Here is a 12074-nt window from a genome sequence, read left to right as displayed (position 1 = left end):
TCAGCCACTGCCTGGCCAGCGGGGCTCAGTGCGTGGAACGGTTTCGTGGAAAGACAAATGGCATCACTCTGAACATCCCTCTCTTACTTCTGTTTTACCCCAGTTCTGTTGCTGAGCATGACACCAAGTGGTGTGGGACACCCCTTTGGCCAGCCTGGGCCACCTGTCCTGGCCATGTGCCCCCCAGCTCCTGGTGCCCCCCCAGGTACTCGCTGGCAGGGCAGTGAGGAGCAGAATAGCCCTAGGCAGTGCGAGCACTGCTCTGCCACAGCTCAGCCACCCGGGTGCTACCAGCATCATTCTTACCCTAAACCCAAAGCACAGCACCACACCAGCTACTAGGGAGACAGTTAATTCTATTCCAGCTAAAACCAGGACAGAGGCAAACATGCACTTCTGCTGACTTGACTTTACCAATATAAACTATATGTTTTTGTTTTTGTTTTTTGTTTTTTTTTTTAATGTATTTACTATACTATACAAAAGTTGATTTCTGACAGGAGCTGCAAAAACTTCTACAATGCTCTTCTAAAGAATTTCTCACTGAGCTGGAGTCTTACCCATAGTGTCCCCTCTTATATTAGAAACCAAGCTACCTTTAGAAGTGGTTATCCGTAATAATCCTAGTTGGCTGTTTCAGTTTGCATTGTTAATTATGGCTTGTTAGGATACAGCTTGTTGCAATATAATTATGTTGTTTCAATACATTTTTCATGCTGCATAGAATGAGTAATACCTTAAAATGTAGTGTGCGTTCTTTGGTTGAAAGCTAACGTGGCCCAGTGCATGCACTGTAGATAAATATAGAAAACCCTTTAAGAAATGGGAATTGCTTTTCTAAAGTTTGAGCATGAGTGAACATTATGCTTTTGTGGCATTGTTGCGTTTTGAATATTTACTCATTACTCTTGCTATTTGTTATTAGTAGTAACTTTTAAGTGCTGTGGTGGTGGGATTTTTTTTTTATTTTGCATGCTTAAGTAGAAGGTTTCAAAGATTTGAAATGCAGGTAGTATAATGTGATCTTGACAGGAGAATGTGTTTAACAGCAAGATTTTCCATCGGAAATACAGTGTAAAACTCTTATGCAAGCAAATGCTGTGCTGTTTTACAAGTCCAAAACAGAGTAGTCTGCTCGTGGGAAAATGGTCTTCTGTAGCATATCCTAAATGGGTACTATGAAGGTCTGTCCTAAAAGTTCCATCACGTTATGAAAGTATCCCTGTATGGTACCTTTCTGTCCTAACGCTGATTTCCTCTGTTTCCCTGAAAGCATGTCACCTGTATATTCAGTCTTGTTGATGTCACTTTAAGCTGTTGTTTCTTCTCATTCTGTTTTGTTCCTCCTCAAAGCCGTGTAAGTCTGGGTTAAACAGACAAAGACAGGTACAGCCACTTTCTGTGAATTACGCACTTTTTAGAGTCATTTCAGAAGCTGTCATACTGGCACTTCATGCTGGGCTGTCTGTAAACTAATGCTCATTACTAGCCTTGAGGTTTGTTTTGACAAGCTGCTTTTAGCTTTTGCATGGCAAATACTTTTCTGACTAATGTTCTTTAAGCATCTTTAACAAAACCACTAAGGCTGAAAAATGTGTCAGTTTAAGTACAGTTTTAATTCACTTACATGATGACAATATCCCTAAAGCTATTGCATTACTTACTCTTCAGAGTGCTTTTTATAAGGAATGATTTGGATTAATGTGCATCTCTTTCAAACAGTTCACGCTTTAACAAAAACAGTCTAAATATTAGACTGCTTTTCCATATATTTTTTATACACAGAAAAGAGGACTTTCTAAACTAACTCTTAATGCATGCAGAAAGTATGACTTGTTCTTGACTGTTTAAAGAAATATTTTGATCTGAAGGAGAACTGTTAAATTAGAAGTGTCTTAAAAACTTCATTTATGTGTAGATACTGATAGATATTCCACCTAATAAATTTAGTGAACACAGGCGATTGCTTATACACATTGCTTAGGGATCATTTCCTTTAGCAGTGCCAGAATGTGATTCTGGCTATAACTGTTTCTTCTGTTTTAAACGATAAAAGGTTCTTTCAAAAAGGTAGTTAGGATTTGAATTGACATAATACCTTTTGTTTATTGATGTGTTAAACTCGTAGCAATAGTGAATAATGTGTTTATGGGAAAATATTAGACAAAACTGTTTAGGAGTCTGAAGAAAAACTGAAAATGGCTTTAAGAGAAGAAATACAGATTTACAGGAATATGAATATGCAGAATATTACAACAATATACAAAAATACTAGAAATATGCAATAACTAGCTTGTAGATTAAACTTTTTCCTGTCAACATCATCAGTTTGGTTGGCTTAAATCCTTATCTAGTTGAGGATTTTAGTTGTACTAAAAATCAGGTTAAACTGAGATCTGAATTCCCTACATGCTAAATGTGTTAACTAATTAGGTGTTGTAGGCACGTAATTAGGGAAACATTGCAGAATCTGAAGAGCAAGTGGCTTGTCCTTGGAAGGATTACCATGCCACTAAACAAGGTGCCTGGATTGTACTGAAAGGACAATGCTAAGGTGCAATGATTTAGGTAGACTACCTAGTCAGAAAATAGAAATAGAAATATCTTTTATTTAGTGTCCAGTTGACATGTAATATCGATTATGTAAATGGTCAGAAGAAGAAGCCCCAGCTCTGTTTTCAGCCAAGGGTGCTTAGGATCCCCACTACCTCCTGTGGTGTTTTTGAGTGAAGTTGATTGTTCACCTGTTTTGAGACCATTTCAAGCATATCTGGCAGAGAACTCGGGGGGAATTACATGTCACAGAATCATAGAGTATCCCGAGTTGGAAGGGACCCATAAGGATCATCAAGTCCAACTCCTGGCACTGCACAGGTCTACCCAAAAGTTTAGACAATGCTACTAAGTGCACAGTCCAGTCGCTTTTTAAATTCAGACAGGCTTGGTGCAGTGACTACATCCCTGGGGAGCCTGTTCCAGTGTGCAATCTGAACCTTGAACCTCAGGTGGGAAATCTGCCAACCTCCCCAGATCAGGATATCTCCGAAAACAATGAGATAACTCTGAGGTTAAAGTAGTCGAGAATGAGTTTGGGGTTTGTTGCCTTTATAAATGAATAGTTTCTTCTCAAATACTCTGCTTTTAGACAATTTAGATATGGTTAATGGCATTAAGTGTAATAATTCTTGCTTTTAGTAGGTAATTATTTTGGATCTATTAATTGATTAATTCTGCAAGATTAACTAAATAACGTTGAAGTAATTAAACATTAAAAACAAAAGCAAAAACAACATATTGGGATTATAAAAATAGCCTTAATTGGTGATTAAGAAATATAGCCTAACTTGATTAGTTGAACTTTGGAGATTTAAAATGTACTTTTAAATTTATGCATGTGATGATGAGCTCTGAAGCTTCAGAAGCTATTTTGCATCCTCCTAAAAGGAGCTTCACTTTGGTGGATGTTCTGTGGAGCCCAAACCAAAACTGCATGTTCAGAAAAAGGGAAGGTACAACCTCCCTCCCCAGAGGAGGGTGGGAAAAAAAAAAAAAAGCATACCTGGTGGAACTAGTTCTGGTTTTGCTTTTAGGAGTTGGGAGCTAACTAACTTAACTGTTCAGATCTTTGCACTTTGCCCATCCAGGAATAATGTGGGTGTTATTTTTCGTTTTTTTGAGAAAACACTGTCTTAATATGCTGACTGTGTGCAGATGTATTTGTTCTGGTTTTCCACACTTTCCTGGAAATGCCCAGATGCTGGCAACGTTATCAGGGCAACTTCTCCATTAGAGATCTGAGATGTGAGCGCTTTCTACTTAAGTTTTGCCAAAGCTCCAGATACATGAAACATCCTTTCAGTATCTTGGAGGGCAGCAGCAGTGCTGCACTGTATTTCCCAGCTCTGATGGTGATACCAAAATGAGCAGATACGGTTAAAAGTACCCAGTGAATCCAAGCAATTGAGGAGCTGTGTTTCAGGTCATCTTTGTCTAATGGTAAACCAGGAGTTTTTTTAAGACAGGAAAAAGTTGTCTGGGTTATTTAAAAGTAGTAATAACAATAATAACCAACATCCAAAAACACACTAACTGCTAAAATCAGTGGGAAACTTTGTAAAAAGATGCATTTGAAATTGATTAACCCTTACTTAATATTCTTGATTTCTGTTGGTTTTCTTAAATAACATGATTTAAGGGTTGTTTTCTCACGTAGGCAGGACTCAAGATGCTCTGGCTTTTCTCATACAAAGACTATGAGTGTTTCCCAGTATATAGATATTCTGATATTAATTAAAATGCCTGTGCTTTCTTGTTCTCATCTCTTAATTTTAAAATGTAGTTGAACACGGTTTGGCTTGTGCTCGTGTATATCGAGAAATTCTGGGTGTACTGAGTATTTGAACACATCTTTTATGCATGTTTTCTCACTTCTTACAGGGAGGAGGAGCAGGCACAGGATCGACCACAGGAGTATCACATGTGTCTCTGAGCACAATGAGCGTGGAAGCTGTTTGTGAGAAGCTAAAACAGATAGATGGTCTGGACCAGAGCATGCTCCCTCAGTACTCTGCAACGATAAGAAAGGTATCTGCTGAATTTCATTAGTGCATCTAATACCTAAACACAGACATAACATGTGAAAGGAAATATTTAACTGCCTCTGTTCTTTGGAAATGTTTGTTGAAACACATTGAATATCAGAACATCTTAATTTGAGCCAAGTTAAAAGGGCATTTTAAGACAAGTGTGTATTTCTCAGAGAAAAAACTCTCTTAAAAAGAAAAATAAACTCAGAAATATACATGTTAATGAGACTGGTTATTTTGAGAAAAGAAACAAGAAAAATGATTTTTAAATTGTTGTATTTAGATGAATAGTATTGTACATGTGTTCTACATCTAGGTAGCAGCTTATTTTTTCCCTTTGAAAAGTTGTCTAATATCTTTTGTTGTAAATGAGTGGTCAAGACAGTTCAGTTTCTCTCCTATCACATTCCACACCTATTTGCCTCAGAACAAGGCCAGCTTACATTTTGCTGTTGCTACTCTTTTTTGTGAGATATTAAAACATTCATTTTTGTCTTTATTATTTTTTTCACCATTCCGTGTGCTCTTTTTATGAAGAAAGAAGGGAAGAATACTGTAAAAAAGATTGTAATTAGTGAATGGTTTTGCTGAGCTTGATTTGCGCCAGAACCTATCATATCTTAAAATATTGGGAAAGTGTTGATTCAAGAAATAGGAGACAAGTTCATCACCAGAAGCATCAGCAGTGTTGCTTAAAGCAAGAAGTTGAATGTGAGATTGTAGCTCATTAGGTCTAGCTGCAAAAAAATGCAGTTGCTTCAGTGGCTCTATGGTGCTAAAAGACTGTGCTCCTCAGTTATTTCTGAGATTCTTCTTATTTATTTCATTGTATTTCTTACTATGAGTGGTTGAATGAAAGAAAACGTCTGTCTGGTCTTTTTCCTTTGATTAAATTTGATTAAATACATCTTACTGAGATGTGGCAACTGAAGTATTGAATTCCCTAAGGCTAAGCAGAGTGCTCAACTCAAGTCTTCCATTTTGTAGCTACCCTTGTAAGACATGATTCCTCTTTTACATTCTGCCCATCCACCAATACATGGTACAAAGAAAAATACCCTTTACTTCACAGTGGAAATGGTTCTATATTGAATTTGGTGCTGTTCAAAGGAATTAAGTACAGCGTACCTAAGTCCAACGTAAAGAATCACCTTCTTGGGATATAAATGGTGTTCAGCCACTTCTTTGTTGATCTCTGAGTTATGAGGAAGATTGGGGGGAAGAAAATAGAAATCTGGTCTTCCATCCCAGGGGTTTCTGATGACAGCAAGAATGTGAGCTTGTATTTGTGCAGGGAGGGAACTTTCTGGGTGTAGATCTTGGATGCCTCAAGCCAGGGGTCAGGTGATACTTGGGACTTAACAGCCTGATAATCTGAATACCTGAATGTCTGCAGTGTTTGCGCTGTGAGTGTGAGAAATCTAGGCAGTTGAATATGGATTATTGTCTGTGACCATTTTCTACCTCTCCTTATGTATGTTTGTGGAACAAAATCATTGCCTTTCATATACGTGTTTTTGATGGGTTTAATAAAATGTTTTCATACTTTTCATGAAACTGGTTCTTCTACTCCAGCAGCAATCACCAAGTAATATTCTTCTAAAATATGTTTTTATTATGTAGAATTGGACTTAAAAAATATATTGAGGAATTTCTGTAGTAGTCTCCATCAGTGTGTTCACCTCTCTGGTCTGTTACTATCACACGACAGTTCTTGTATCAGTAACTTATGTTATTTTTTTTTTACTTTTACTTTTTTAGGCAAATATAAATGGACGTGTCTTGGCTCAGTGCAACATTGATGAACTGAAAAAAGAAATGAGTATGAATTTTGGTGACTGGCACCTGTTCAGGAGCATGGTAAGACCTCCTCTTCAGTTCTTCAGGACACCATAAATTAGTCTTTTCTGTTATGAACCTTATAATTTTTTTTGTATTGCTTGCTTGTTATTATGCTTAAAACAATAAGTAACATCTTAAAGCACGTGTTTATTATTTTGTGATTTTTGTCTTTTTGTCTTGAGTATTTGCAACCAAGAACTAGTTATTTATGGATTTGTGCCTTACTTGATTGTGAATTCTGATTTTTTTTCCTCCTCTTTTTATAAAATTTGACTACTTCCATGAAATGTCAGAACTTAGTTCTTTAAGGCCTCCGTCCTGTTAGTCAGGGAGTTCAAAGTACATTTGTGAGAGGAAGTGGACAGCCAGGCTGTTAGAAATGCATATCAGCCAATTGCATAAGCACTATTTTTAATTAAATTGAAGCTAAAGATCAAGCCAACCAGATAAACGGGCAATATTTTATTGACATGTAGTTGTATTCAGTGCAGCATTTTCACAGTATACTACTACTGAAGCATATATAGATATCTAATTTCCCTCCTCCCACTTTGAGAGTGAATGTCAGTTCTATAGTGAGGGATATGCATCACAGAGAATTGTGGTTTATTTTAAGTATTTTTAGTATATCGCCAGTTTTCTTTCTGAAAATTGCAGTGAGTCTATGAACTGTGAAATCAGTTTTCAAAACAGTGATAAGTGTAAGACAATATTTATTGTTAGATTCAGGTTGATTAAAGCTATAAAACGGAGCGTTTGTTTTTAATTTAGGATCAGTAATTTATCACTCCTTTACAAAAATTTATTGGAAGTGTTTTGTGGCATGTAAGTTGGTTTAGTGGTCTGAGTAATAATAAGTAATTCTGTAAATACAAGAAAAATCTGTAATATGAAAATGTGGTTTGTAGTAAAGACAATGAATGTACTAGGTCTGTGAACAGATCCTTTTTCATAGTTTGCCATGATCACAAACACATATGCAAGTATACTTCTATATTTGTGAATTGCTTAATTGTATATGTAGCAGCCCTTCTTTAACAGTTTTAATTTTTTTTTTCTATTTATATGATTATATTTGCGCTGTCTTTTTTTTTGTGTGTGTGTAAAGATACTTGAAATGAGAAATTCAGAAAATCAGGCTGTTCAGGAAGATCCTCGTGGGACGACTGAGCATGCTGCCTCTGCGATTTCTCACAGTGAACTTACTCGTCGTCCTGGGCATAGCACTGAGTTGCCTCACACTGAGCTTACAGGTCTTTCTGGTCAAGCTCCCTACACGCTTAACTTCAGCTTTGAAGAACTCAACACAATTGGTCTTGATGAAGCTCCTCCACGCCATAGTAACTTAAGTTGGCAGGTATTTAATAAAAAAATGTGTTCTACGTGCTTACCAGTACAGTAACAGGCTTTTTACATTCTGAGGTACAGACAGGTCAAGAAGTAAATCTGCTGTGACAGTTCAGGTACTTCCAGTTCTCAGTCTTGACAAAGACTGAAGTGCAGCAGAGATGAGAACTCTTAAATCATACTCTCTGAGAGTCAAGGGCTTTAGTCTTTCCCATCTCAAAACTGTTCCAGTAATCACTCCTCGAGAAGAAAAAAATCAAAGCTATTGCGTACAGTAATGTTTTGCAGGATTTCTGTTTTTTTATAGTATACACACTGTGTATGATTTTTTTTTAAGTATGTGCTAGACAGAAGTTATATTATTTAAAAGATTACATATATATTTATTATTTTTTTAAACAGGCAATGCTTCAGGACATTGGAGCATTGTCTTGACAATACGTATTCTCATCATACACTCCACAGCTCACATCCTTTTGTACCTATAGTTTCTGCTGTAGGTTATGGTCAGGGTTTTTTATCTTATGAAATTATCTTAAGTGTGAGCTTTTCTTTTTCCTTTTTAAGAAACAAGACAATACAGCTAATGAATGATTAAATTATCTAAATAGTGGTCAGAATTTCCCCAAAAAATCCATGTTGCAGCTTTTTCATCTCTGATTTTGGAGGCCTAAATTAGAAAATCTTGAAAGTCCCATCAAAATAGGAAAAATATAGCTGAAAAGAGGTTTGGGATATATATCCCAGATATGTATTTGAGTGTGTATATGCACACGTATATGTAAGATCCTGATTACCCTTACTCCATTTACAGCTACGAGTATCAATGTATGTTTTTCAAAACATAAGTGGCATGACTCAAATTTTTAACCTTGTTTTTGTGTCAAAAGCACAGAAAGAAGTGTAAGAAAATCTCTTTTAAAAACACTTCAAGATGCAAGTTTTAAAAAATAGTTGATGCCCATAGAGTTATCTGAAATGAAATTGAAAGAGTGAGGAAGGTAGTTTGCTCTTCTAGAGAAAACAGGGAAGGAGTATTCCTGGAAATGTACAACATAATCAAATAATTCTCATTAGTGAAGAACTATAGCTGCTGTGAGTATGGATAAAAAGTAGCGAATAATGCATAAAAAATCAAGTGTTAATATTTCTGAGATACTTACATTTTGCTGTGGGCAGGAGTCAGGGCATATAGAAGTCCTTTAACCAACATTTTAGTTTTTCATGCTTAGCTGTTCCTCAGTATTCTAGTATATACATAACATTGTTGATCCTACAAAAAGCTGGCAGTAATCCTATAGTAAAGAAATAGAAAGGAAATCGTGGAACAGTAGATTGAAGATCTTGCATATGCTGCTTGCTGAGGGGTTTGAGCATATAACATTGACAATTTCAGTTGCATGACTAATCATAACAAAAAAAAAATAAGCACAAACTTCATGCTTTGTTACTTAACTTAGAATGATCAGTAAAAGTCAAAATAAATATTTCATATAACTATTCTCTTTTTTTTTTCCCCAGTCACAAACTCGCAGAACGCCAAGTCTTTCAAGTCTTAACTCTCAAGATTCAAGTATTGAAATATCAAAGCTCACTGACAAGGTACAGGCAGAATATAGAGATGCATATAGAGAATATATTGCTCAAATGTCACAGTTAGAAGGAGGTGCCAGTTCCACTACAGTAAGTGGTAGGTCTTCCCCTCATAGTTCGAGTGCTTTCTATATGGGGCAGAGTACATCAGGGGGTTCCTTGCATTCGACTGCAGAACAAGAAAAAGGAAAAGATGGTGAGCAGAAACAAGATGATGGAAGAAAGTCCTTCCTGATGAAGAGGAATGATGTTATCGATTACAGTACTTCAGGTGTTTCTACTAATGATGCATCTCCTTTGGATCCTATTACTGAAGAAGATGAAAAATCTGATCAATCTGGTTCCAAGCTTCTGCTAGGAAAGAAGTCTTCAGAAAGAACAAGTATTTTCCAGGCTGCAGATTTAAAGCTTAAGGGAGTTACTCTCCGGTATCAGAAGCTTCCAAGTGATGAAGATGAGTCAGGAACTGAGGAGTCAGATAATACCCCACTTCTTAAGGAAGGTAAAGATAAGAAAACAGATGTAAAAATCGACAAACAACCCAAATCTCCAGAACATGGATCCGAACCTATTAGAACCTTCATCAAAGCAAAGGAGTACTTGACAGATGCCCTTTTGGATAAAAAAGATTCGTCTGACTCTGGTGTAAGATCCAACGAAAGTTCTCCCAATCATTCCCTCCATAATGAAGGAGCAGATGATTCACAGCTTGAAAAGGCAAATCTCATTGAGCTTGAAGATGACAGTCATAGTGCAAAGAGAGGAATTCCGCACAGCCTTAGTGGCCTTCAAGATCCAGCTGTGGTTCGTATGTCTATTTGCTCAGAAGATAAGAAGAGCCCATCAGAAAGCAGCCTGATAGCAAGTAGCCCAGAAGAAAACTGGCCAGCCTGCCAGAAAGTCTATAACTTAAATAGAACCCCTAGTACAGTAACCCTAAATAATAACAGTGCTCCAAGCAATCGAGCTAATCAAAATTTTGAAGAAATACAAGGTACCAGAGATTCATCTCAAATTATCTTGCACCCTAGCTCAGGTTCCAATTCAACTGCAGTTCAGAACGAGAACCTGAAGAGTGTTGCTCACAAACGGAGCCAACGTTCAAGTTATACTAGGCTTTCAAAAGATTCATCAGAGCTCAACACTGTTACTGCCTCAGAAGGGGCTGGTTTTGGAGAAGAGAGAGAAAGTATCCTGTAAAAAGAAGCCAGGCTAAAACAGAGTACATATGTGATTTGTAGCTTGTTTGGAATTCTTTCAGTGTGTAGTTACACTAAGCTATGTAGTTTTCAGTACTGTAATAGAAGGTCTAGATTATTTTCAGTCATTTTCTTGAAGAGAAGAAAGACCCTTTAGAAAAAAAAAAATTACTTCAGACCTTCCCCAGAAATAAAAAACCAGTATTTGTTAGGATGGAAAAACAGTTCCTTAACACTGTGCAAAGGTTAGGTCAGGGGCACATGTTACAGAATTAAGTATGGTTTAATTATTAAAATGTGATTTTACGTTTGTGTTGGGATATGTAATATTTATCCCTCCCAAACTTTCCATGTAAGTCTTACATACACACGTACTTACAAATAAAGTGGAGACTGCATCCTTGCCATTTGACATCAGAGATATCAGAAGATAAAATATCACAACCTGTGACAGCCTTATCAAACTTTGCATTAACGAGTGGATTAGTGTGTGCAACATATATTACATATGTTGAAATTTAAATGTTAGGGTACCTGTTTGGCTATGTGTCTACTTTTATTCTCTGTATGTTCGGTAATTGCTGTTGACTTTGTGAACTTTGGATAGAATGGTGATAAAGATTTTAAGGAACGTTGTCTTGATGTGTTATTGGACTTGGCAGTTATTTATAAGGTAATGCCTTATCATTTTAGTGAATTCATTATTTATTATAGGTACGGTCACTGGTCTAAATAGATGGAAACAACTGAGTAACTTTAAAATATTTTAAGGATAAAGTATGAATATGATGTCTGAACTTAAGGAATGTCTATTGCTGTGCATGATCTTTCCTTGGTACAGAGTATACCATTTGGTTCCAGAAAGAAAAAATGAGTAGTTTTTGCTGTTTTGAAAGTAATATGTACTTTTTGGAATCTAGTCTGAGCTGTATGCCAGCTCCTATATTTCTGAAGTACAGTATTTGAAAGTTTTTGTCATCTGAGTAATGTACCTGAATGTTACTGTAGTAAATACTTGTACTGTCCAGTGAAATCTGCATGATTTTGAGGGGAAAAATTGTTCAAACTAGACTCTGGTAGTACAAAGAGAATAAAAAATAAATTGGCCTATTGAGTTTGTGTCCATATTTCTATTTGCAGTGGTATTTTGTTTTTTCACTTGATAATAATGTTTTGTACATGTTGTTTTGATTAAAATACATCACAGATTTAATTGAAGAGTGCAGTAAAACAATACTGTTATTAATACGATACTAAGTAAGCATCAAGTATAAAACTACATTTGATACATGGAGGTGGCAAAGCAGACATTTCCAAAGGAAGTGCTGAGCTGCGGAGAGGGGGCCACCTCCCTATTTGGATCTCATGCATCTCAAGCAGATGCCTCCAGCAGGACCGTGTGGTCATGGCCTTTGTTATCCAAGTCAAGAGAATGTTGACTCTGGCATAGGGAAGCAGAGAAAGACCAGCTTTATTTTTTCATTCCATGGATGCCTAGTACTTAAAG

The 12074-nt window shown here is 36.6% G+C and overlaps 1 protein-coding gene across 3 annotated transcripts in view; it reads left to right on the top strand.

The window, feature by feature from the left end:
* Window positions 1-11694, top strand: part of KIDINS220 (kinase D interacting substrate 220) — a 71200-nt gene extending 59506 nt beyond the window's left edge. For 2 of the 3 annotated variants that reach the window (XM_032185353.1, XM_032185352.1), the window contains 4 exons: window positions 4438-4584; window positions 6348-6446; window positions 7537-7785; window positions 9297-11694. In XM_032185353.1, coding sequence (XP_032041244.1) covers window positions 4438-4584; window positions 6348-6446; window positions 7537-7785; window positions 9297-10568 — 1767 coding nt within the window. In that variant the 3' untranslated portion in view covers window positions 10569-11694. Of the gene's footprint in view, window positions 1-1353; window positions 1387-4437; window positions 4585-6347; window positions 6447-7536; window positions 7786-9296 lie in introns of all 3 variants that reach the window. The other variant, XM_032185351.1, reaches the window with a different exon arrangement.
* Window positions 11695-12074: the final 380 nt, after the last annotated feature.

The sequence above is a fragment of the Aythya fuligula genome, chromosome 3 (genome assembly GCF_009819795.1).
Source record: "Aythya fuligula isolate bAytFul2 chromosome 3, bAytFul2.pri, whole genome shotgun sequence".
Classification (NCBI taxonomy): domain Eukaryota; kingdom Metazoa; phylum Chordata; class Aves; order Anseriformes; family Anatidae; genus Aythya; species Aythya fuligula.
Note: the sequence above shows the minus strand (reverse complement) of the source record. Positions and strands in the feature narration are given on the sequence as shown.